The sequence below is a fragment of the Ranitomeya variabilis genome, chromosome 4 (assembly GCF_051348905.1).
Source record: "Ranitomeya variabilis isolate aRanVar5 chromosome 4, aRanVar5.hap1, whole genome shotgun sequence".
Classification (NCBI taxonomy): Eukaryota; Metazoa; Chordata; class Amphibia; order Anura; family Dendrobatidae; genus Ranitomeya; species Ranitomeya variabilis.
Genome location: NC_135235.1, coordinates 566,492,359 through 566,517,210, shown reverse-complemented (window position 1 = coordinate 566,517,210; position 24,852 = coordinate 566,492,359). Strand labels below are relative to the sequence as shown.

Here is a 24,852-nt window from a genome sequence, read left to right as displayed (position 1 = left end):
TTTTGCAAAAGAAACCTAGAGAGAGTGCAGTGAACTTAATTTTTACTGTTATTCTGGGCCATTGGTCCGTTACACCAGCACCTCACCATATTAAGGCTGAGTGCACACCTAAACCTTTACCTGTGCCAACTAGAACAGTTTGTAGGATTCTGTCTTAAAATGGCCTCCATGGTCGAATCAGTGCCCAGAAGCCAGCACTAAACAAAAGGCAAATAAAAAAACGTGTGGCGTTTGCAAACTCCCACAGCCTGCTAAATAGATGGACACTGGAAAAGTGGCAGAAGATGGATTTCTTCTTCAGTAGAATTACACCACAGCTGCCACAAACACTGCAGGAGACTTACTGGAGCCAGTATGGATCCAAAATACACCCAGAAGACAGTTACATTTGGTGGTTGAAAGATCATGGTCTGGGGTTACATTCAGTATGGGGGTGTGCGAAACATTTGCAAGGTGGAAGGCAATATCAATAGCCTAAAATATCAAGAAGTATTAGCTACCGCTTATATTCCAAATCATAAAAGAGGTCAAATTCTGCAGCAGGATGGTGCTCCATCTCATGCATCCATCTCTACAACAAAGTTCCTCCAGGCAAAAAAGATCAAGGTGCTCAAGGACTGGCCAGCCCAGTCACCAGACATGAACATCATTGAGCATGTTTGGGGAAGGATGAAAGAGGAAGCTTGGAAGACAAAACCAAAGAATCTAGATGAGCACCACAACTTCGTTCACCAATGTTATGCAACATATATTTGTATTTTAAGTTAATTATTTGTCTGTGGGCAACAAAAATTTTGTCTTGCCAAAATCTGACCATTCTGTGTCTATTAACTGATCAATATTTCTGCTTTGATAACAATTTATTTTCTTAACCTAAATCACATTTTGGAGGGTTCCAGCTTTCAAAAGAATAACTTATACAACCAATGGATGAATTTAACATCAGGTTATAAGCTTTTATTTACATAACATGGATAAGCGACATAACTTCTGTCAGGGAGTGTATGGTGGCATCATTGGTCTTTGTAAAGAATGTAGTTTCATGTAAAGGTAATGGTGATATTATAATATTATGTATTCTCTGTGTAGTGGTGATAGTACTAGGCACTGTGTAGCTGTATTGTTGTGTGTATGTTTGTAAGTAAGCTCCGTTATGGCACCATATCTAAGCAGTAAGCTTGGTTCTGGTACTCTATCAATGTAGTAATCTAGATTATGGTACTGTATGTATGTTGTAATCTCAGTTCTGCTCCAGTTTCTATGTACCAGTCTTGGTTCCATGTAGTAGACTTATTAAGCTTGGTTCTGCTCCCTTATCTCTGTAGTAAGCTCGGTTCTGCTCCCATATCTCTGCAGTAAGCTCGGTTCTGCTCCCATATCTCTGTAGTAAGCTCGGTTCTGCTCCCTTATCTCTCTAGTAAGCTCGGTTCCGCTCCCTTATCTCTGTAGTATGCTCGGTTCTGCTCCCATATCTCTGTAGTAAGTTTGGTTCTGCTCCCATATCTCTGTAGTAAGGTCGATTCTGTTCCCATATCTCTGCAATAAGCTCGGTTCTGCTCCCATTTCTCTGCACTAAGCTCGGTTCTGCTCCCATATCTCTGTAGTAAGCTTGGTTCTGCTCCCATATCTTTGCAGTAAGCTCGTTTCTGCTCCCATATCTCTGTAGTAAGCTCGGTTCTGTTCCCCTATCTCTGTAGTAAGCTTGGTTCTGCTCCCTTATCTCTGTAGTAAGCTCGTTTCTGCTGCCATATCTCTGTAGTAAGCCCCGTTTTGCTCCCATATCTCTGCAGTAGCTCGGTTCTGCTCCCTTATCTCTCTAGTAAGCTCGGTTCTGCTCCCTTATTTCTGTAGTATGCTAGGTTCTGCTCCCATATCTCTGTAGTAAGTTTGGTTCTGCTCCCATATCTCTGTAGTAAGGTCGATTCTGTTCCCATATCTCTGCAATAAGCTCGGTTCTGCTCCCTTATCTCTGTAGTAAGCTCGGTTCTGCTCCCATATCTCTGCAGTAAGCTCGGTTCTGCTCCCATATCTCTGTAGTAAGCTCGGTTCTGTTCCCCTATCTCTGTAGTAAGCTTGGTTCTGCTCCCTTATCTCTGTAGTAAGCTCGTTTCTGCTGCCATATCTCTGTAGTAAGCCCCGTTCTGCTCCCATATCTCTGCAGTAAGCTTGGTTCGGCTCCCATTTCCTTGCTGTTAGCTCGGTTCTGCTCCCATATCTCTGTAGTAAGCTCAGTTCTGCTCCCATATCTTTGCAGTAAGCTCGGTTCGGCTCCCATATCTCTGAATCTAGTAAGTTCGGTTCTGCTCCCATATCTCTATAATAAGCTCTGTTCTGCGCCCATATCTCTGTAGTAAGCTCTGTTCTGCTCACATATCTGTAGTAAGCTCTGTTCTGTTCCCATATCTCTGGAGTAAGCTCGATTCTGCTCCCATATCTATGCAGCAAGCTCCGTTCAGTTCCCATATCTGTGTACCAGCCTGTTTTTAAAGCCTGTTATCTCTGCTACTTTAATGTAGTGGCCAGATATAAGCAGGAAAAAGGAGGGCCACCGCAACTCGAGGGCCACTGCCTTGTGATTGCCCCCTAGGCTGAAAATTGCCAGCCAGCCCCTGCCCCTGAGTCCTGAAACAATCATACCACAATATGGATACGTGAACAAAATTGTACATGCAATAATATGCTAAGCCCCTAAGTGCACCCACACATCAATCCATGTGGTGAGAATATGCAGCCCTAACAAATATTTATATAATGGCCAGTATATACAACCTGGATGTAGCTGAATAATGGAGTCATAATTCAGAATACATGGACTTGTGGCTGCTGAATGGAAAAAATGTCCAAGTGGTGCACAGGGGAATGATCCTACACAGGACTCAGCAGAATGAGGTTCCCAGATGGGAAAAGAAGGGTGTAATAGCCCTAAAAAGAGTGGGGTGTGACAATCAGGCCCCACGCGTATCGCTGCCGCAGCAGCTTCGTCAGGGGAAGGATGAGATCCATAGGGTATAAACAAGGTTCTTTAATCACTAACGCGTTTCTCGAGATAAACCACTAAGATGTCTGCTCCAAACTTGACATTGTCAAGTCAAAAGGTTGCAAGACACTTTGTGGAAAAAAAGACTTTAAAAACTCCTTCAAAACCGACATAAAATTCTAAAAAAAACCAAAACAGTGTTTTCTGATGTGAATTCATCTTGAATAACTAGTCAGATTTGTTTCTGTCTCCAAAAACTTTTACATGGACTTACCGTAAAGGATTTTTTTGTTGAGAAACAGCTAAATAACAGCACAAAGGGAAAACCTGAATGACATCTAGCTGTCTGTAAATCATGGTACCTTCAAGATCCTCTCTTGTGTCCGTCTGCAGGTCCTCGTCCAAAGAGCTGACATTCACTGCGGCTGCTGCAGACATTTCTGGAAGAGTGTCTTCAGCGAGAGGTGACTGGATCAGAGGGGTTGGTGGATCTCCAGGAGAATCCAATGTGGCATCATCATCTTCTTCTAGACAGTCTATAGGGTCAAGGTCTAAAAGAAAAATCAGTTTGTTTTATTGTAAACCGAAATAAAATAACCTTTTCATTGTCATCAGATAAACCAGTATAAAGATAGTGGCGGTTGGCCTTCAGGGGGCGCCAACTACATACCCTAAATGTGGGCACAGTGGGCAACTCTAGGGCAAATCTCTCTGCTCTTTCCAGTGGTCTCCACTAATACAAAGCCATATGAGGAAAGGCTTCATTTTGCGCCATTTTTCTGTGTCAAACTTTTGGCAGTGTGATGCCTGTTGATACATTATAAGCCATGCCCCTTTCCTGCAAAGTCAGGCCCCTTATCGTTATTTTAAGCCATTTCCATATTAGAGTATATCACAAAGTGTTTTAAACATAAATACAGTATATCTAAAACAAGAAAACATGCATCAAAATGTGGCAAAATTTAGTGCATTAATTTGGCGTAGTCAAGATGCAAACAAAACAGTGATTTTTTTTCAAAATGACAGTGACAAAAGAGAATAGAAAAATTGGAGTCCGGCTCAACAGGATTGGATTTTCCTTTTCTTTTTACCGTTCAAAAGAAAATATGGTGCATACAAAAGAAAACTTAACATGGTCGACGAGTAAGTCGGTGAGTAAGACTGCCTAGTGCAGTCGAAACTGGGTCATGTCGACCATGTACATTTTTCTTTTGTATGCGCCATATTTTCTTTTGAAAAAGAAAAGGAAAATCCAGTCCTGTTGAGCCGGACTCCAATTTTTTCTTGGTTCCTTGATGTGAGGCCAGGGCGAGGCCGGTGTCTGAGCCCCAAGTGGATGAGCATAGAGCAACTTGGTGAGCTGGAATCAAGTTTTTATGACAAAAGATGCAAATTGTCTCTTCAGAGAGGAAGAGGACTAGAATTCTAGTGCCACCTATTGGAAGTAGCAATCCTAACAGTCAATGTCGACCCTTTAATGAGCCTTGTCACATGACTTAGGATAATAGCCAAACCAGAATCTCAATTTGCAGACACTGTGTTTCGGGGTACTGCCCCTCGTCAGTGCAAAGTGGAGACAATTTGCATATTTCCCAGAGGAGCATTGCGGCTTTAAGTCTCCTCACCTCGACATGCTTATCATGTCACTCTCCGCAAGGAGAAACCATACTTCTATGACAAAAGAGAATGTTTGTGACACCAGAGTGCACTTAGCCTCTGCTTCCTGATAGGATGGTATGATGTGGTGAATCTGTACATTTGCATATGTAGGAATAAACAGGCACCTCAAGCTTAAAGGGTTTTTACAGTTTCAGAAAACCCTTTACCCGAGCTGCAGTTTGCTTGAAAAGACAACCAAACTGTCCTTACTTATCCTAGCCAGGTCCAGCAATGAGTTTTTGCCATTGCTCCTGATGCCTGTTATTGACTGCAGTGCTCACATCACGTCAACAGCGCTGCAGCCAATCATTAAACTTGTGCCATCATATTGGGAAGAGTTATTGGCTGCAGGGCTGTCAAAGTGACGTGAGCACTGCAGTCAATCACAGACACTGAAGCACAAAAATACTTTTAATTTTTCTTCTATGAAAGTTCAATTCTTATCCGGCAAGCATAGGTACTACTCGGTGTCTCTCAGATAAGACTCTGGTGAAGTTATTTAGTCATTGCAGTGTCTCCTCAGCTCCTCTTCTCTGCGTGTACTGTACAATCCTTGTCCACCACTGTCTGCAGCTGGTTCCTCATATATAGGAGCTCTGGCTGCTCTCCTACCTGCTTCCTCAGCTCCTCCAGGCTGTGTGCTGGCAGAGGAGAAGGAGGTCAGGGTATATATTCTATATCCTCAGCTCCATGACATCACAACATGTCTGCCGGGCAGAACATCAACCACCCCACTTCTCAGTCTGCTCCTCACATTTGAGGAGGCATTCACGCATGTAACAAAACTGATTTGATGTCTATCTATAGTTTCTTTCTAGAAGTTTCCTGACTAGCATCATCTCCCTTTACCAGTTCAAAATCTTGTTAGCCAAGCATTATCCGGACCCGAGCATATAATTTCCAAACTATGTCCCTGTAAGCAGCATAACATATCTGCGTCCTCGAATATTAAATGCATTAAAGGGGTAGTTCAAAAAAGTAATATATATATGTGTACATATATACAGGGTAGGCCATTTATATGGATACACCTAAATAAAATGGGAATGGTTGGTGACATCAACTTCCTGTTTGTGGCACATTAGTATATGGGAGGGGGAAACTTTTCAAGATGGGTGGTGACCATGGTGGCCATTTTTAAATCGGCCATTTTGGATCCAACCTTATTTTTTGTAATGAGAGGAGGGTCATGTGACACATCAAACTTATTGAGAATTTCAATGGTGTGCTTGGTTTTAACGTAACTTTATTCTTTCATGAGTTATTTACAAATTTATGACCACTTATAAAATGTGTTCAGAGTGCTGCCCATTGTGTTGGATTGTCAATGCAACCCTCTTCTCCCACTCTTGACACACTGATAGCAACACTGCAGAAAGTTACATCCAAAATGGCAGACTTCAAAATGGCCGCCATGGTCACCACTCATCTTGAAGAGTTTTCTCCCTCCCATATACTAATGTGCCACAAACAGGAAGTTGATATCACCAACCATTCCCATTTTATTTAGGTGTATCCACATACATGGCCCACCCAGGTTTATCCTTATAAATGGCCCACCCAGTACATTTTAATGAATAAATATGGAAAAAAGAATAGCTTCCACAATTGGATGTGATTAAATAAAATGTTCCTGTGCTGAGATAATCTTATAAATGTGCCCCTGCTGTGTACTGGCCGTGTCTGATTGTACAGGAACGTGGTCTGATCATACCACATCTTCTGAGCAGGGGAGGAAGCAAAAGAGAATACAGACAGGACAGCAGGGGATCGCAAATAATTCTTTCTGTGAGGCAAAACATTTCACTGCCTGTTTGTAAGCAATGTTTTACCTGAAAGAATCAGATGTGATCCTGTGCTGTCCTGTCTGTATACTGTTTTGTATCCATCCCTACCCAGGAGCTGTGATATGATCAGACCATGTTCCTGTACAATCAGACATGGCCATTACACAGCACACAGCAGGGGCACATTTATAAGATTATCTCCGCACAGGAACATTTTATGAACACATATAATTGTGTAACTTATTTTTATTCCAAGATTTATTAATTAAAATGTTGATTAAAATTAACCTTGTTCGTGGGAAAACCCCTTTAACAATTCTATTCTAGATGACGCCATAAATAGAATGTGATATTCCACATTCCACCACTAGGGGGCAGTGTCTACCTATATGAATATAGTAACAAGCTAAATGCTGCTATTGTGAACTACAGGAACAGAGAGGTGGGCGATTGATACAAAACTGGATTCTGATGACTCCCACATAAAACCCATGTGTTTCAGTAACTTAACAGCAGTACATAATTGAAGCGGCGTGACTGAAAACCCCAGCGGGGATCTGCAGGTTTCTTTTTAAGAAAACATTCTCATTGTGATGGTGTTATATTGAGCGAGACCTGCAGCCACTACAGTGTTGGCTGATGTTTTAGTTATATTATTTATTAATGGAGCGTTGTATGTAATGACAATTTTACACTGTACAAATCACATCAGGATTTTCCAATCCCCTCAAAAAATGCAAAGCTGGAGGTAATTTTTGGTGGGAAAAAACATGGCATTCGAAAAGGATGGATTTTCGCACCTTTTTAATATATACACAGGGCAAAATAAATTTAAAAACGTAATAATTGCCTCCCAGACTAGTGCTGTTGCTCCAATGTACAGTTGTAGTTGTGGGTGAGAAAATAAAGAACCTCATCCACAACTACCACAAAAGACTACAAGCTGTCATTGATGTTGGAGGGGGCAATACACGGTATTAAGAAATGGGGTATGTGAACTTTTGATCAGGGTCATTTGGATGTTTTGGGTTGTCATTATGATTTAAAGAGAGAAAACACAGCAGTTTGACAATAAATGGCTTCACCCAACCACTAACCGTGAGTGGAGAATAAGTTTTGGTGTTATCATTCTTATTCTCTGAAAAAAAGGCCAAGAAATTCTGCCGGGGTATGTAAACTTTTGAGCACAACTGTATGTGCTGTGTCTCCTGGTGGTCACATGACATTGTTTATATCATGTGTCATTGTTTATGTAGTTGACCACTGCAGCTGATCAGAGGCTTCTGATTGGCTGTAGTGGCCATATGACAAAAACAATGACATGTGATAAACAACAGGAGACACAGCGCTGACACTTGAGAAACTATGAAGGCCTTGGAGGTAAGTATTCATTTTTTTTCTTTGCCCTAGTATCTATTAAAGGGAACCTGTCACCAAGTTTGTCCCATATGAGATAAGGCAAAACACCTTTCAGGCCTCATATGCAGCATTCTGTCCCCAATCCAGCCTGCAAGAAAAGAAAAACACCTTTCATGATTCTCACCTACAGGATGGTCCGGTCCGACGGGTGTTGCTGGTCTTGGTCCGGCGCCTCCCTTCTTCTTGCGATGCTGTCCTTCTTCTGTGCATCATGTGGATGACTTGTCCTATATCACCACACAATCCTCCCAGCATCGCGCTCCTGCGCTGGCGTATTCTCTGCCCTGTCTAGGGCACAGCAAAGTACTGCAATGCGCATGCCCCGTGAATGGTCAAAAAGCCCAGATGCATGCACAATGCAATACTTTACTCTGCCCTAGTTAGTGAAGACACAGATACAGCTAAAGTTGGGACATAATGCCGATCTCCCAAGACAGCTCCCCAAATTCATTAAAGTCCAGCTGGATTCAGGACAGATGGTGGTGTGCAGACAGCAATAGTTTGAGCAACTGTAGCACTATATACAGTGCTGTGCAAATTAATTGGGACAGAGCAAAAAAGTAAAATGTTGTAATGCACTGTTACATACTAATCCTGGAAATTACCTTTTTCCTAATGGCTAGCTGGCCAAGATTTATTTATTATATATTAAAACTGGTTTGAATCACTGACTGGTAACCAACTTACGATTTTAGTTAAAAAATGCTTTGTCCCAATTAATTTGCACAGCACTATAATTGAAGATTCCATTGATAACGGGAGAGAGATAGGAGAGGTTCCAGCACCAGTGACAGAGTGATTGATTAGTGACATGGTGTAGGTGACATTTGTCCTGCTGAGTTTGAATTACAATTACTCTTTTTTTTCACTCTTAGTGCAATAGAAAGCAGAAGCAAGCCCTACAATATTTTTTACAGGGAAAAAAATATCTGAAATCAATGTCATTCAGAGAAGGTGCCCTTGCTTTGCATTTCTTGTACAATCCTTTTCCTGATTGGGGGAATATGTTTTTTAAATACAAAAGTATGTTCCCCAAAAACAGACATTACATTGCGACTTTCTACCTCATAAAGTGTGCATGTCAAAAATTATTTTTTAACAACTGTTTTACCAGTCAAATGTTACAGTTGTACACATTGTAGCAATACTGCTCCATGTTGCAGCTGGCTCTTTGGAAGTGTATTTACCTAGTATTTTTTATCACATCATTTTTATGAAGGAGGTTGAATTTTGTAAAAAAAAGAAAAGTGTAAAAAATGTGGACACTTAACTGTTCATTTCAGTTTTTACACCCGTATTTTACTAGTCCAATTTGACAACCACACATGTTACACCTATAATGCGGCCTGGTGCCACATTTCACTTCTGTGTACATGTATCTACCCACCTATCATGTCTTGTTACATCCTTTTTGGCAAATTGGGAATTGGGGAAGAAAAGATTGGTAAAAGTTAATTATAGTGTGATGAATAAAGTGTCAGTGGCAATGGGAAGGTTTGGTAAAGGAAAAGAAAATCCATACCATGGTAAATATGTGAGATCCGCTTGCAGCAGCAGAGACAGCACCACTGGCACAAGCAGCCCGTGCAGTAGTGCCACCAAACCCAGGCCTCTTTTGCCTCCAGCAAGAGCATTGGGCGGGAGTCTCACTACTGTACTGTACTGTTGCCTTTTAGTTAAAAAAAAAACATGAAAAGTCCATCAGTGAACTACCGTGTTACAATGGTGAGGTCACTTTGACATTGCTAAGACTGTGTTTTTGGTTGAGCTGAGCTTAGAGGAGTTGGATACAATCCTAGGAGACCTCAGTGTGTTACACACATCTTTTCAGTGAGATTAGGAGCTTTACAGTATTCTGATAAATGGCAAATCTAATTTTTGGGAAAAATCATCTGAATCAGGCGAATTCAAATTTTAAAAAATGTGATTATATCTAGTGGACAAACCTAATGGAGCTCCTTGATACAGTATTATTATTATTATTTATTGTTATAGCGCCATTTATTCCATGGTGCTTTACATGTGAGGAGGGGTATACATAATAAAAACAAGTACAATAATCTTAAACAATACAAGTCACAACTGGTACAGGAGGAGAGAGGACCCTGCCCGCGAGGGCTCACAATCTACAAGGGATGGGTGAGAATACAGTAGGTGAGGATAGAGCTGGTCATGCAGCGGTTTGGTTGATCGGTGGTTACTGCAGGTTGTAGGCTTGTCGGAAGAGGTGGGTCTTCAGGCTCTTTTTGAAGGTTTCGATGATACAGTATGACTTTCCGTCATAAGTTGCAAAGACAAAGAGACCCTGCATGTCCAAGTGTAATTCCCCAAAGATTGTGATTAAGGGGTTATCCAGGTCTTTGCTTATTATTTTGTATGGGGCTAAGACATTACCGGCCTGTAGTTGCTAACTACCTGCATGTTCTGGCTGTCGCAATCTCTGCTGGCTCAGAGCGGTCACACGCAGCTCCTCCTGGTGATTCTCCTGCTTCCTGTGACATCACCTCGACGAAGCAGCTTCTCTTGCACTCTGCTCTGTCAAGGGGCATCACTGATAATATCATGCTGATTGACAGCTGGCTCCCCACTGCCTACCTGCAGTGACACACCATTGATAGAACAGTCTGGAAGAGAAAGAGCAGCTCTATTGATGTGAGGTCAAAGCAAGCAGGATAGTTAATGTCTGAGCCGAGAGGGATCATCGCTGGGCAGAGCAATTGGCAACTACTTGCCGGTAAGATCTCATATCCACAAGAAAAAAATAATCAAAATCCCAGATAACCCTTTAATGTTTTGAATGTTTTGAGCTATTGGATTGCCCCCTTAATCTTAAGCTGTTGCTCTGTTTCCTGCAAAGATCTGAATTGTTTTATTAATACATATTTACTTTATACTTTATTATTGTGCATGTTATTTTATGAAGTACTGTATGTGTCAGCACTTTACTTCATTACCAGGATGCAGATGGTTAAAGGGAACCTGTCTCGATGAACGTTATTAAGGCTAGTTTCACACTAGCGTTAACTGCAATACGTCGCAAATGCGTCGTTTTGCCGAAAATACGCATCCAGCAAAAGTTCTTGCTGGATACGTTTTTTCGTCATAGACTAACATTAGCGACGCATTAGCGACGCATTTGCGACGCATTGCAAAACGTTGCGTCCGTTTTGCGACGCTTGGGCGTGTGTTAGCGGACCGTCGGGAAAAAAAAACGTTACATGTAACGTTTTTTGCTCCCGACGGTCCGCTTTTTCCGACCGCGCATGCGGAACTCCGCCCCCACCTCCCCGCACTTCCCCGCACCTCACAATGGGGCAGCGGATGCGTGGGAAAAATGCATCCGCTGCCCCCGTTGTGCGGCGGAGACCACGCTAGCGTCGGGAACCTCGGCCCGACGCACAGCGACGGGTTGTTCCCGACGCTAGTGTGAAAGTAGCCTTATCTGCAGTTATCAGTTTAATTTGCCCGACCGAGAGAAAGTGAACTCATTACCCCCTGGGTACCGCCGGCTTTCCATCATGGGGGCATGTACGGAATGATTACAGTCATCTATGCAATGACCAGCGGCTGTAAGCATGATCAGAGTCAGACTGGTACACTGGAGAACTGGATGATTCTCCGGTGGGCCCAGGCACTGACACCTGCTTGCATACAGGGTTGGCAGGTGACTAGGACCCCCGTTGCTCCAGGGGCCATGAGCCAGTGGCATGCCTCTAATAGTGGCACACCAGGCAGCTGCTTTGGGGCCCGTGAATCAGGGGGGACCGCCCGATGCCAGTGGAGCAGCAGCAGATGACAGAAGGCAGAAGCTGCTGTGGTTAAGCCTGTCCCCGTTGCTAAAGAGAAATGAATATTAACTCTTCTTCACGCCCTCATGGGCATGGAGAGGAGTGACTATTCATTTCACTTTAACAACGGACCGTGTTAGCCGCAGGCTGCCGCTAACACTACCTGCTATCAGGGCTAATGCCCTTGCTTCCCTAGGGGCCCCCAGCTCATGCGGCCGCTATTGGGCCCGTAAGTCAGGTGGGCCCGGCGCCAACGCAGCCCCCCAGTGCGAGCCGCATTCAACTGTATCGGCATCATAGATGCCAATATAGTCGAAAGCAATAATGGAGGAGAGAGCGTCAGATGACACTCCCTCTCCCATCATTCTCCTCTGCCTCTGACACAGCAGGTGCGCGATGACATCACTTCATCGCGTACCCGCTGTGTGTCGGGCAGACGGCAGTGCAGCTGCTGATAGCCGAGCAGAGCTGGAATCAGCATGGGAACAAGGAGGAGAGGTGAGTATTATGTTTTTTTTTATAAGACTGTAGGACTGCGGGGCTGGATTATATTCTATGTAGGGGTGGGGGTGGGGGCGGCTACATTATATTCCATGTGGGGCTGCATTATACTTTATGAGGATCTACATTATATTCTGTGGGGGCTGCATTATATTCTGTGGGTGTCATGTCGGACACTGTTCAGACCAGGTCGTCTGACAGACAGCGGTAATTCCGCGTTTGACCACTGTTTGCTCATTGGCGTCGGCTAGTTTTCGTCTGGCTGCTCCGGGGTTAATTTATCTGATCCTCGGATTGGAAGCTGGGCCATGCCCATTTCCTTTAAATGGTTCTCCTGATCTTTGGGCGTCGCCGATTATAGCTTCTGTCTTATCCGTAGTTATCTCGGTCCGGAGTGGAGAGCTGGTTGTTGGAGAATCGTTGCTGGTGGTGTATTTTCCTTGTCTTATTTACTCCTTCCTATATTTGTATTTATTTTGCCCTGCACCGTTATAGTGTATTCCTGATTGACTGCGGCGTGGTGTATATTTTCCTTTATCCTTGTTTGTTATAACTGTGGGTATTGGTCTATTGCATTCACTGGGTGGTGGGCGGTGGTATTCAATCTAGGGCTGAATCAGGAGTCAGGGTGAGGGTGGAGGCCTGAACATGCACACCTTCAGTGTAAACTTCAGGTAGAGGGTCAGACAGGATTTCCCTAGTCTGAGGGAAATTGCAGGGGCCCGGGTTATTAGCTCTCGCCCTCCTTGTATCCCCGTGACATTATAATCGGCCTAACAAAAAAAAAACAAAAAAAAAAAAGGGGGTTCCTTTTTTTTTTTCTCTTCTCTGTGTTTTGTCATGGATCCCATGACTTCCATAACCCGCCAGTTGGAGGCGCTGTCCCTACAGGTCACTGAGTTGAGGGGAGCAGTGCAGCAACAGGGACTAGCAGTATCTAATATATAGGCTGGAGCGACAGGAGGAGTTAACGAGCCCAAGTTTCCTTTGCCTGACAAATTTGCTGGGGAACGCAGTAAATTTGTTTCTTTTCGTGAAGCTTGCAAACTGTATTTCCGTATGCGCCCGATCTCCTCTGGTAATGAGGCTCAATGTGTGGGCCTGGTGTTGTCATTATTAAGCGGGGATCCCCAAGCATGGGCATTTTCGTTGCCGTCTGATTCTGCTGCATTTAACTCAGTGGAGGGTTTCTTTTCTGCTCTAGGACACATTTACGACGATCCAGACAGAATGGCTCTAGCAGAATCTAAGTTACGCACTATTTGCCAGGGGGAGAATGTTGCAGAGGATTACTGTTCTGAATTTCGCCGCTGGGCGGTTGACACTCAGTGGAATGAGCCAGCATTGCGGAGTCACTTTATTCATGGAGTTTCTAATAGGGTTAAAAAAGCCCTCCTGATGTACGAGACTCCTGCTTCACTAGATTCCGCTATGAGTCTTGTTGTCCGCATTGATCGCCGTTTGCGTCAGGGGAATCATGAGACGCCGCCTGTGGGTGAAGGTTTAGGTTCACGTGAGGTTGCTGCAGGTGAGCCCACGGAATCTATGCAAATCGTAGGGGTGTCACATGTTAAGAATCATACCCCTGTACTCAGGAAGCAGGGAGTCTGTTTTTTCTGCGGTAAAACTGGTAATTTTATTAATATCTGTCCTCTGCCGCAACGGCGGAAAACTTCTGAGCTCAGAGGGTGTGGAGGAGTCCAGTCTGAGCTTATGTATATCCTCCATGATGATTTCTCAGTGCATGCTCCCTGCCAAAGTTGTTGTCGCTGGCAGAGAGATACCAATCACTATTTTTGTGTATAGTGGTTCCGCCACAAATCTTATTGATGAGGAGTTTGCGCGCACTGCTGGTTTTAAGGTTGAAAAACTGCCTCATCCTATCCGTGTGGTCACCATCAATTCTGCTCCTCTTCCACAGGGGGAGATTACTGAGTTCGTGGCTGAGGTTAAACTCCACATTGGGGTTGTTCATTTCGAGCAGGTCACATGTAAGGTGCTCAAGAGTCTTCCGGCACAATTGGTTCCATGGTTGTCTACACACAACCCGGTGATTGACTGGAAAACTCAGGACATAATCCAGTGGAGTGATTTCTGTCAGGAGAATTGCCTGGCCACATGTGTGTCCGCTGTGACTTCAAGCGTTCCTGAGTCACTTCAGGATTATGCGGATGTGTTCTCTGAGAAGGGTTGTTCAGAGTTGCCGCCACACTGCTCCTATGACTGTTCTATCAGGTTTAAACCAGGGGCCAAGTTGCCTAAAGCAAGGATGTTCAACATCTCCGGTCCGGAGAGACAAGCGCTCAAGGATTACATTTCTGAAAGTTTGAGCAAAGGGCACATCAGGCCGTCATCCTCGCCGGTGGCAGTAGGGTTCTTCTTCGTGAAGAAGAAAGATGGCGGATTACGCCCGTGTTTGGATTTCAGGGAGCTGAACCAGATTACGGTTCATGATCCATACCCTATGCCACTGATGCCTGACTTGTTCAACCAGGTGGCAGGTGCTAAGTAGTTTACCAAGCTTGACCTCAGGGGGGCGTACAACCTCATAAGAGTCCGTCAAGGTGATGAGTGGAAGACGGCTTTTAATACCCCTGAGGGTCATTTTGAAAATTTGGTGATGCCTTTTGGGTTAACTAACGCACCTGCAGTGTTCCAACATTTCATCAATGATGTGTTCTCGCATGTTTTGGGGAAATTCGTTATCGTGTACCTAGATGACATCCTCATATATTCTTGCGACCGTGATGCTCATTTAGATCATGTCAGGCAGGTGTTACAGCTTCTCAGAGAGAATAAGCTGTATGCTAAACTTGAGAAATGTTTATTTTTTGCTCAAGAGTTGCCGTTCTTGGGTTATATTGTGTCTGCTTCTGGTTTTAAAATGGACGCCGCTAAGGTGCAAGCGGTGCTGCATTGGGAACGTCCTGATAATCTGAAAGCACTTCAGCGGTTCCTTGGGTTTTCTAACTACTATAGGAAATTTATCAAGGATTTTTCTATCATTGCTAAACCGCTAACTGACATGACTAAAAAGGGTACCAATTTCTCTGTTTGGCCTGAGGCTGCTGTTCGCGCATTTGAATTTCTCAAGAACAGTTTTGTTTCAGCCCCCATTCTTGTGCAGCCAGACGTATCTAAACCCTTTGTCGTGGAAGTCGATGCGTCTGAGGTTGGTGTGGGGGCGGTACTATCTCAAGGCTCATCCTTGAGTGGTTTGCGTCCGTGCGCCTATTTCTCCAAAAAACTGTCGTCCGCTGAACGTAACTACGATATCGGCAACAGGGAGTTGTTGGCTATTAAGTTGGCCTTTGAGGAATGGCGACACTTCTTGGAGGGGTCGGTACATCAGGTCACTGTTATTACCGACCATAAGAATCTGCTGTATTTGGAGTCTGCCAAGCGTCTGTCTCCCAGGCAGGCTCGCTGGGCATTGTTTTTCACGCGGTTCAACTTTGTTGTCACTTACAGACCAGGGTCTAAAAACACTAAGGCGGATGCTCTGTCCAGGTGTTTTCCGGGGGGAGAACCTTGGGAAGACCCAGTACCCATTCTCCAAAAGGGTGTTGTGGTTTCAGCCCTCACTACCGAGGTTGAGGCTGAGATTGCCGAGGCTCAGGAGGAGGTACCATCTGAGCTTCCCATCAACAAATCTTTTGTACCGCTTCATCTCCGCCTAAAGGTGTTGGCGGAGCATCATGATACTGTCCTGGCTGGCCACCCAGGGGTTAGAGGTACTTTGGAGTTGGTGTCACGTCGGTTTTAGTGGCCCAAAATCCAACAGGACGTGGTCTCATATGTGTCAGCTTGCACCACGTGCGCTAGGGCGAAGACGCCCCGCTCCCGTCCTGTTGGCACACTACTTCCTCTGGAGGTACCTAGTAAGCCATGGACTGAAATCTCCATGGATTTCATCACGGATTTGCCTCCCTCAGCTGGGAACACGGTCATTTTGGTGATTGTGGATCGGTTTTCAAAAATGTCGCACTTTGTGTCTTTGCCTTCTTTACCTAACGCTAAGACTCTTGCTCAGGTGTTTGTGCAGGAGGTGGTCAGGCTTCATGGAGTTTCGTCTGACATTGTGTCAGATAGGGGTACTCAGTTTGTAGCAAAATTTTGGAAAGCATTTTGCTCACGGCTGGGGATCAAGTTGTCCCATTCGTCTGCGTTTCATCCCCAGTCAACTGGTCAGACCGAGCGTATGAACCAAAATTTGGAGCAGTACTTGCACTGCTTTGTCTCTGATAACCAGGAGGAGTGGTCTACCTTTCTTCCTTTGGCTGAGTTTGCCATCAATAATCACCGCCAGGAGTCGTCTGGGGAGTCTCCGTTTTTTTGTGTTTACAGGCTACATCCTCAGTTTTGTACGTTGAGTCAGAGAGGCTCTTCCGGCGTTCCGGAGGAAGACCAGTTAGGAACACAGTTGTCATCAGTCTGGAGGACTGGGTCATTAACCCAGTAGCGTATTGACTGGAGCTCCCTACGGTGTATAAAATACACAACGTGTTCCACAGGTCTCTTCTTAAGAACGTGGTGGGTTCTGCGGACGCGGTGCCTATGCCACCTCCAGTCTTGGTGGATGGTAACCTAGAATTTGAAGTCTCCAGGGTGGTTGACTCTCGTGTGGTGTGCCGCACTTTACAATATTTGGTACACTGGCGTGGTTATGGGCCTGAGGAGAGGTCCTGGGTACCAGCCTCGGACATTCATGCGGATCGGCTGGTCAGGTGTTTTCATCGTCGCCATCCGGACAAGCCGGGTCCTATAAGCCGTGAGGGCCCTGGGGTCCCTCGTAGAAGGCGGGGTACTGTCATGTCGGACACAGTTCAGACCAGGTCGTCTGACAGACAGCGGTAATTCCGCGTTTGACCACTGTTTGCTCATTGGTGTCGGCTAGTTTTCGTCTGGCTGCTCCGGGGTTAATTTATCTGATCCTCGGATTGGAAGCTGGGCCATGCCCATTTCCTTTAAATGGTTCTCCTGATCTTTGGGCGTCGCCGATTATAGCTTCTGTCTTATCCGTAGTTATCTCGGTCCGGAGTGAAGAGCTGGTTGTTGGAGAATCGTTGCTGGTGGTGTATTTTCCTTGTCTTATTTACTCCTTCCTATATTTGTATTTATTTTGCCCTGCACCGTTATAGTGTATTCCTGATTGACTGCGGCGTGGTGTATATTTTCCTTTATCCTTGTTTGTTATAACTGCGGGTATTGGTCTATTGCATTCACTGGGTGGTGGGCGGTGGTATTCAGTCTAGGGCTGAATCAGGAGTCAGGGTGAGGGTGGAGGCCTGAACATGCACACCTTCAGTGTAAGCTTCAGGTAGAGGGTCAGACAGGATTTCCCTAGTCTGAGGGAAATTGCAGGGGCCCAGGTTTTTAGCTCTCGCCCTCGTTGTATCCCTGTGACAGTGGGAGAGGAGGCTGCATTATACCCTATGAGGGGGCCTGCATTATACCCTATGAAGGGGTTGCATTATACCCTATGAAGGGGCTGCATTATACCCTATGAGGGGGGCTACATTATACTCTGAGGGGGCTGCATTATACCCTATGAAGGGGCTGCATTATACCCTATGAGAGGGGCTGCATTATACCCTATGAGGGGGGCTGCATTATACCCTATGAGGGGTTCTGCATTATACCCTATGAAGGGGCTGCATTATATCCTATGAGGGGGGCTACATTATACTCTGAGGGGGCTGCATTATACCCTATGGAGGGGGCTGCATTATACTCTATGAGGGGTGCTGCATTATACCCTATGAGGGGGCTGCATTAAACTGTATGAGGGGGTCTGCATTATACCCTATGAGGGGGCTGCATTATACTCTTAGGGGGCTACATTATATTCTGTAGGGGGCTACATTATACTATATGAAGGGGATGCATTATATTCTATGGGGGGCTGCATTATACCTTATGAGGGGTTGCATTATACGCTGAGGGGGCTACATTATATTCTTTGAGGGGCCTGCATTATACTATATGAAAGGGCTGCATTATACCCTAAGAGGGGGCTGCATTATACCCTATGAGTGGGCTACAATATATTCTATGGGGGGGGCTGCATTATACCTTATGAGGGGGGTTGCATTATACTCTGAGGGGGCTACATTATATTCTGGGGAGGCTGCATTATCCCCTATGAGGAGGCTGCATTATATTCTATGGGGGGGCTACATTATATTCTATGGGGGCTGCATTATATTCTATGAGGCTAACTACATTATCTTCTATGGGGGGGCTAAAAAATCTATTTATTATCTCGCTCAGAATTTCCTTATGGTAATGTCGTGCTCCACAGTGGAGCTATTTTAAAACACAGCACAAACTTATTTTTTAATAGTTTTTTAAAGTCATATAAAAGGTGCAAATATTTATTGTTTTTTGGAGGTATTTAGTGGTCACAAAACTGGAGAACCCAGCGCGGATTATTTTTATATATATACCTGTTTATAGCTACTAATACAGAAGGGTGGCACTGTATTTGTATCCGCTGCAGGATTCACAGTTTCTGAAGCGCTACTGGTGTGCTTAATTTTATTACCTTATACTATGCCCTGATATTAGCGTGTTTTACCGCACCATTGGTGGTCTTGTATTTATTTCTATGTAGCTACATAGTGAGTCCCAAGAATGGTTTTCTCTGGTGGGCCCAAGGTGCTACAGTCCGACTCTGAGTGCGCTCAACACTTTGATGGACAGTCGGCTCTGCAGTGCATTTGTGCAATGTCAACTGCCAATCAAAGTGCAGGGAGAGGCTTACAGTGATTGCTCCCAGTATAATAGATGACTGTAATCATTCTGTGCATGACTGAATGCCGGCAGCTCCTCAGGGGGAAATTAACCATAGCCAAACTTTCAGTAAGGTGGCTGGGCTGGTAGTTTTCCAATGTTATATGTTCCCTTTAAAGTCACGTATTTTAGCAACTGGATAAAAAATAACCTTTATTAGGTATATTAAAAGCCAAAAATGGTATGTAAATAATGCAAAGAAAAAGAAAAATTATATAGAGGGACCCTAATGTGAATAGTGCCCTATCACCTACACAGAATGGGGAAACACAAAACAAAATAGACAACAATTATAGACTAGCACTGATAGTACTGGAATGACTCACAAGTCAAAACATTTCTATTAGTCCAATGGATATATGCAGACCAATAATACTACAATAATCTGGGTATAGGGACACAAACTGCACCTATTGAAATAAAGTCACGTATTGCACTTGTGTCTCAACCACCATATGTATACCATAGGTCCATGAAAATTGCATACAATCAATTTTGTACGGGGCAAAAAAGTGTACTATATGTCCCATACAGTCATCACATGCTACTGTTCATGTGGTCATTAAATCCAATGCCATATATATATATAAGTCAAACCACTGTCAGTGCAAATTGCAGCACACCTTTAGCGTTTCAAACTGTCATTAAACAAAAAGCCATCCATGCAGTTGTGGGATACACATTACTTATTTGTGCTATAAGAGTGTTCCCCATGGATTCATTCATGACACGTTATGTTCAAAGGTCGGCATAAGTGAAATAGGAACTGAAATGCATGAGATCATGTATATTAAATAAGCCCATGTGTTTGGGTAGATCTCACCACATATACGTCAACAGCAACCATTCCTCTATCTTCTACCCGTATTATGCCCAGGCTTTGTGTAGAAACTTGTGCTATGGAAAGCGTCTCCCGACGCGTTTCTTCCTCAGATTCATCAGGGGAGAATGCTAGATTTGTCCGAATCTGAGGAAGAAACGCGTCGAGAGACGCTTTCCATAGCACAAGTTTCTACACAAAGGCTGGGCATAATACGGGTAGAAGATAGAGGAATGGTTGCTGTTGACGTGGTTTGACTTATATATATATATGGCATTGGATTTAATGACCACATGAACAGTAGCATGTGATGACTGTATGGGACATATAGTACACTTTTTTGCCCTGTACAAAACTGATTGTATGCAATTTTCATGGACCTAAGGTATACATATGGTGGTTGAGACACAAGTGCAATACGTGACTTTATTCCAATAGGTGCAGTTTGTGTCCCTATACCCAGATTATTGTAGTATTATTGGTCTGCACATATCCATTGGACTAATAGAAATGTTTTGACTTGTTGTGAGTCATTCCAGTACTATCAGTGCTAGTCTATAATTGTTGTCTATTTTGTTTTGTGTTTCCCCATTCTGTGTAGGTGATAGGGCACTATTCACATTAGGGTCCCTCTATATAATATTTCTTTTTCTTTGCATTATTTACATACCATTTTTTGGCTTTTAATATACCTAATAAAGGTTATTTTTTATCCAGTTGCTAAAATACGTATCTGATCCTATATTGGATAAACTTACCAAGCTTATACATCCCTTTAAAGTCACCAGTTATTTTATAAGAAAGATACAGAAAGGAGCAAAGAATATACAAACCTTACAACCACAGGTAGTAGTTTACAGTAGTCTAGTAGGAAAGTTCACAACAGCAAAGACAAGTGCAATGTAGCTTATTCATGCAGAGGTTGGCTAAGGGACAGCAGAGATCTGATGAAGCATAACCTACCCTGAAGGATAGCCTTCCCTGATCCACAGCTGCACCCGGCTGTGGAGGATGCAGAGATGGCCCTATGGAAACACCCATAAAAATGATGGAACACCATCTTTAATCTGAAGTAAAGCAAATTACTGTTGGCATCAAGGGTGTAATAATTGTGGTCGCAGAAAGTGCGACCACGAACGGGCCTGTGCGGGAAAGGAACCCACAGGCGCCAATTTCACCTGGAAGTGTTTCCGACTCCTGCTGGTTGATACCACTACATATTATAATATCTTTAGAATTATAATTTACCTTTTTCCATAATTTCTAAAATTCCCTTCTTGATTATGTCATCACGGGTTTGCCGGGACGTGACCTTCTTGGGAGTGGAGACAATTCCTGGCAATGAATACAATGATTAGAAGACATTGCTTTTGATCTGTAAATTTCATCATACAGCAAAGTGACAAATTAATCTGACATTCAATAATCTAATGTGTCTGATCATCTGGCGAGTAATAGGGAGCTCAGTAATAATCTTAAGTTTCAGCAGGAGACTGAACAGGGAAAGTTATGCTAGAATAAAGGATTTTTATTTTATGCAACCAGGCAAATTTGCCATTCAGACGTTTAGAGAAACTGGGTGTAATCCAGTACGGCAGAGATATGGGATAAAGACCCTCCCTTTCCCCAGCGCTCACCTGCGGTGGACTGTTTAAGCTTTTCACTTTTCTTTTTCCTCCACTTCCAAGGCTTGAAGATCCTCCCCAGTGTTGCCAGCTTACTGTTCCTCCTGGCAGGTGGAGTCCGCATCCCTGTTCCCGGATACTCTGTCCGCAGCACCGGTGACTGGGCCATCTCCTCTATGTGTGAGAAGAGAAGACAGGACGTTTGGCATAATGGTTCACCCAACAGTGGGGCTAGATAAATGGGTCATCCTCCACAATGAAACTAGACCTCCACCCAGTATACCAAGGGAACGAGTCCTCAATCCATAAAAGAATCTGTTAAAGGCACATTTATACCTAGATACTAATGTGCCTTCGATGATCAAAATCCTAAGGGGAGTTTCAAGATCTTGCAAGAACGTGATCTTTGCCTAGGAGACCAGCCACCTCTGAGGCGGCAAGCTGTACACTACAGAATTATATATCCCTCTGTTTTAGAAAACAGAGAAGATTTTTACTGATAGGTAAATTGTAAAGTAACCTGCTAGTACAAGCACTTTAGAATAGTTATTATTATAATAATAATAATAATATTTCTATAGTGCCAACATATTCCACAGCACTTTACAATTAAGCGGAGACATGTACAGACCATAACGACATTACTGAGCTGTATGAGCCAATCATTGGTCAGGATCTGTTTAGGTACAGCTATCAAGTGCTATTGGGTGCATGGAGGGGACAGATGAATAGAAGGCACAAGACTCAGATGAAAATTAAAAAAGTGGGAACGGAGGAATTAGATTAGTAAAATGAGGTGATAGGCCTATCTAAAGAGATGAGTTTTTAGAGCTTGCTTAAAAATGTGGGGGCTAGGTAGTATTTGGAATATTCGGGGTAGTACATTTCAGAAAACTGGTGCAGCACGAGAGAAGTCTTTGAAAGGAAGTGGGAGGTTCATGATTCGATCACAGTTATGTGTCACTTTTTAGACTATGTGCTGTAGAGTTCAATATAGTCCATGCTTTATCAGCATTAGATTACCACTGCAGGACTAGATTTCATTTGCAGACCAGCCAGGCTAATTTATGTAACCCACCCCTACTACTGATTGGCAGCTTTCTGACAATGTACACAGGGAGCTGTCAATCAGTGGTGTGGGCGGGGTTATACACAGCTCAGCATTCTGAGCACTGCTACATCTAAAGCAGAAAAAACACAGGTATTCTATCCAAACTACACCAAGCAGTCCAGTAAGTGACACATGGCTGAAATCAGTCTCTCTGCCCCTACATCATGCTGTGAACAGATTACATAGCAAAAACCTTCTGACGCATTCACAATATCATGAGTGATGGGTGGGATAGGAATTGTGTTTTTGCTTTATTGTCCCCTTTTTATATGTAGCCCTGTAAGGGTTAATACCACTCATGTCCCTCCCTATATTCATGCACTAACTGTGGTCATCGATTTTAGGAAACCGCTGTTGTTATTAATTGTCTGCAGCTCCTCAATTTAATAACACTCTCATTTATCAAAAACGGAGGAGGAATAAAACTCAGCAGATTTGCAGCAGCCCACAGCCGGGATATAAATAATGTACCGGCCGGGCCTGAACACAAGGAACGGAGGCATCCATTATGTATACAGTCGGCCTCAGGGGAAAGAGTCTGCACAGATGCCCCTGCCGACCTTCATACTACACATGAAGGGCTGTCTCGTGTCCTTTTGCACCCACATTTACAAACCCAACCAGTGTCAGTGGCCGACAAAACCAAATATTCCAGTTTTACAACTACTGTGTCCCATTTACAATACAGAGGTTGTGCCCCTGCTAACTGAAAATCCCAAACGGGAAGACTGCTGAGATAGGCAGTGAGAAGAGCGTAGCCGGACATAAAGAGAGTATCCACTGATATCAAAGATTGTAGGAAAACTAGATGACAGATACGACAGGTAAATATCATAAATATTACACTGATAACAATATTGTCATACAGTTTCCAACATCCTCCCCCTTTAAGTGACCGCAAGTGTACATCCTCTTGTCCAGTGACAGCCAGTGCCCCCATAATAGTGAAAACAAGTGTCCCCTTCTTACAATGTGACAGTCAGTCTCCACGTAACGGAGACACGCATAGTGCCCTTCTTACAATGTGACTGTTCTAGTGTCCCCATAACAGTGACAGCCACAATGTCTCCTTCACGTCAGTCATAGTATCGCCATCCTACACTGTGTCTGTCATAGTGCCCCCATCCTATAATGTAAGAGTCATAGTGTGCTCCCCTGCTACACTGTGGCAGTGTTCCCCTCCCATACTGTAACAGTCATAGTGTCACCAGTCCGGAGCCTCTCACCTAGCCAAATCAAATCTCATACTACGCACTGACGAGGGGCAATACCCCAAAACGCCGTGTTGAGAATTGAGATTCTGATTTGGCTTTTATCCTAAGTCATATTGCAAGACTCAATAAAGGGTCGATAGTGACTTTTAGGATTGCGGTTTCCAACAGGTGGCACTATGTAGTTCAAGTCCTCTTCCTCTCTAAAGAGGCAATTTATATATCCTACGCTGTGACATTCATAGTGTCACAATGCTATATTATGTCAGTGATAGTGTTACCATCCTAAGCTGTGACAGTCATAGTGCCCCTCTACTACACTGTGATAGCCATAATATTACCATCTTACACTGTGACAGTCATAGTGCCTTTGTGGCACCCCAGAAGTTCGGGTACCACAGTGGTGCTGCCTTCCTCTCGGGGAGGGTAAAGCCATGCCTGGAGACAGGAGGGATCCCTTTGGCAAGTAATCTCACATTCAACACATTCTGACTCCAAGCCAAAGGGGAAGCTCAAAACCTGGTTTTAGGGAGCTTCCCTGATATACATCCTGGAGACAGGAGGGATCCCTTTGGCAGGTAATCTCACATTCAACACATTCTGACTCCAGACCAGAAGGGGGAGCTCAAAACCCGGTTTTAGGGAGCTTCCCTGATATACATCCTGGTCTAGAGGAGGAGTTAGTTAGTCTGGTGCAGACAAGAGACAGGGAAAGAGCAGAGGAGTGATAGGAGCTAGAGGAGGGTTGTGACTGGGCCCCTCTAAGCAGAGCGTAGAAGCCAGGCACCGGGAGCCCAACGTTGTGGGCAACTGCAAGTCCAACAGCAGAACCGGAGGGCAGAGAGCTGAAAGTAACCTGCCCCATTAAACCTGAGGTACAACAGCATTCCAGAGCCCGGAGTCACTGTATACCGAGACCCCAGAGAAACGGCTCAAGCTGCCCACCATACAGGTAATGTCCCAGGACAGGAGAGAACGAGGACCTTGTTAGGACACTACAGGCAGCAATGGACTAATAGCACAAAGTGGAAGGCTCCCAAACTACAATGCCAAAGATTTAACTTATGGGTCCCATATATTGCTCCACACAGTATAATGGGCACCACATAGTCCTCCATGCAGTATTATAGGCACCATATAGTCCTCATTACAGTATTAT

At 44.1% G+C, this 24,852-nt stretch overlaps 1 protein-coding gene across 2 annotated transcripts in view; it reads right to left on the bottom strand.

The window, feature by feature from the left end:
* Positions 1-24,852, bottom strand: part of PHACTR3 (phosphatase and actin regulator 3) — a 257,076-nt gene that overhangs the window by 173,336 nt on the left and 58,888 nt on the right. For both annotated transcript variants that reach the window (XM_077252829.1, XM_077252831.1), the window contains exons 2-4: positions 21,384-21,545; positions 20,995-21,081; positions 3,340-3,528 (exon numbers count right to left, since the gene is read on the bottom strand). In XM_077252829.1, coding sequence (XP_077108944.1) covers positions 3,340-3,528; positions 20,995-21,081; positions 21,384-21,545 — 438 coding nt within the window. The remainder of the gene's footprint in view (positions 1-3,339; positions 3,529-20,994; positions 21,082-21,383; positions 21,546-24,852) is intronic.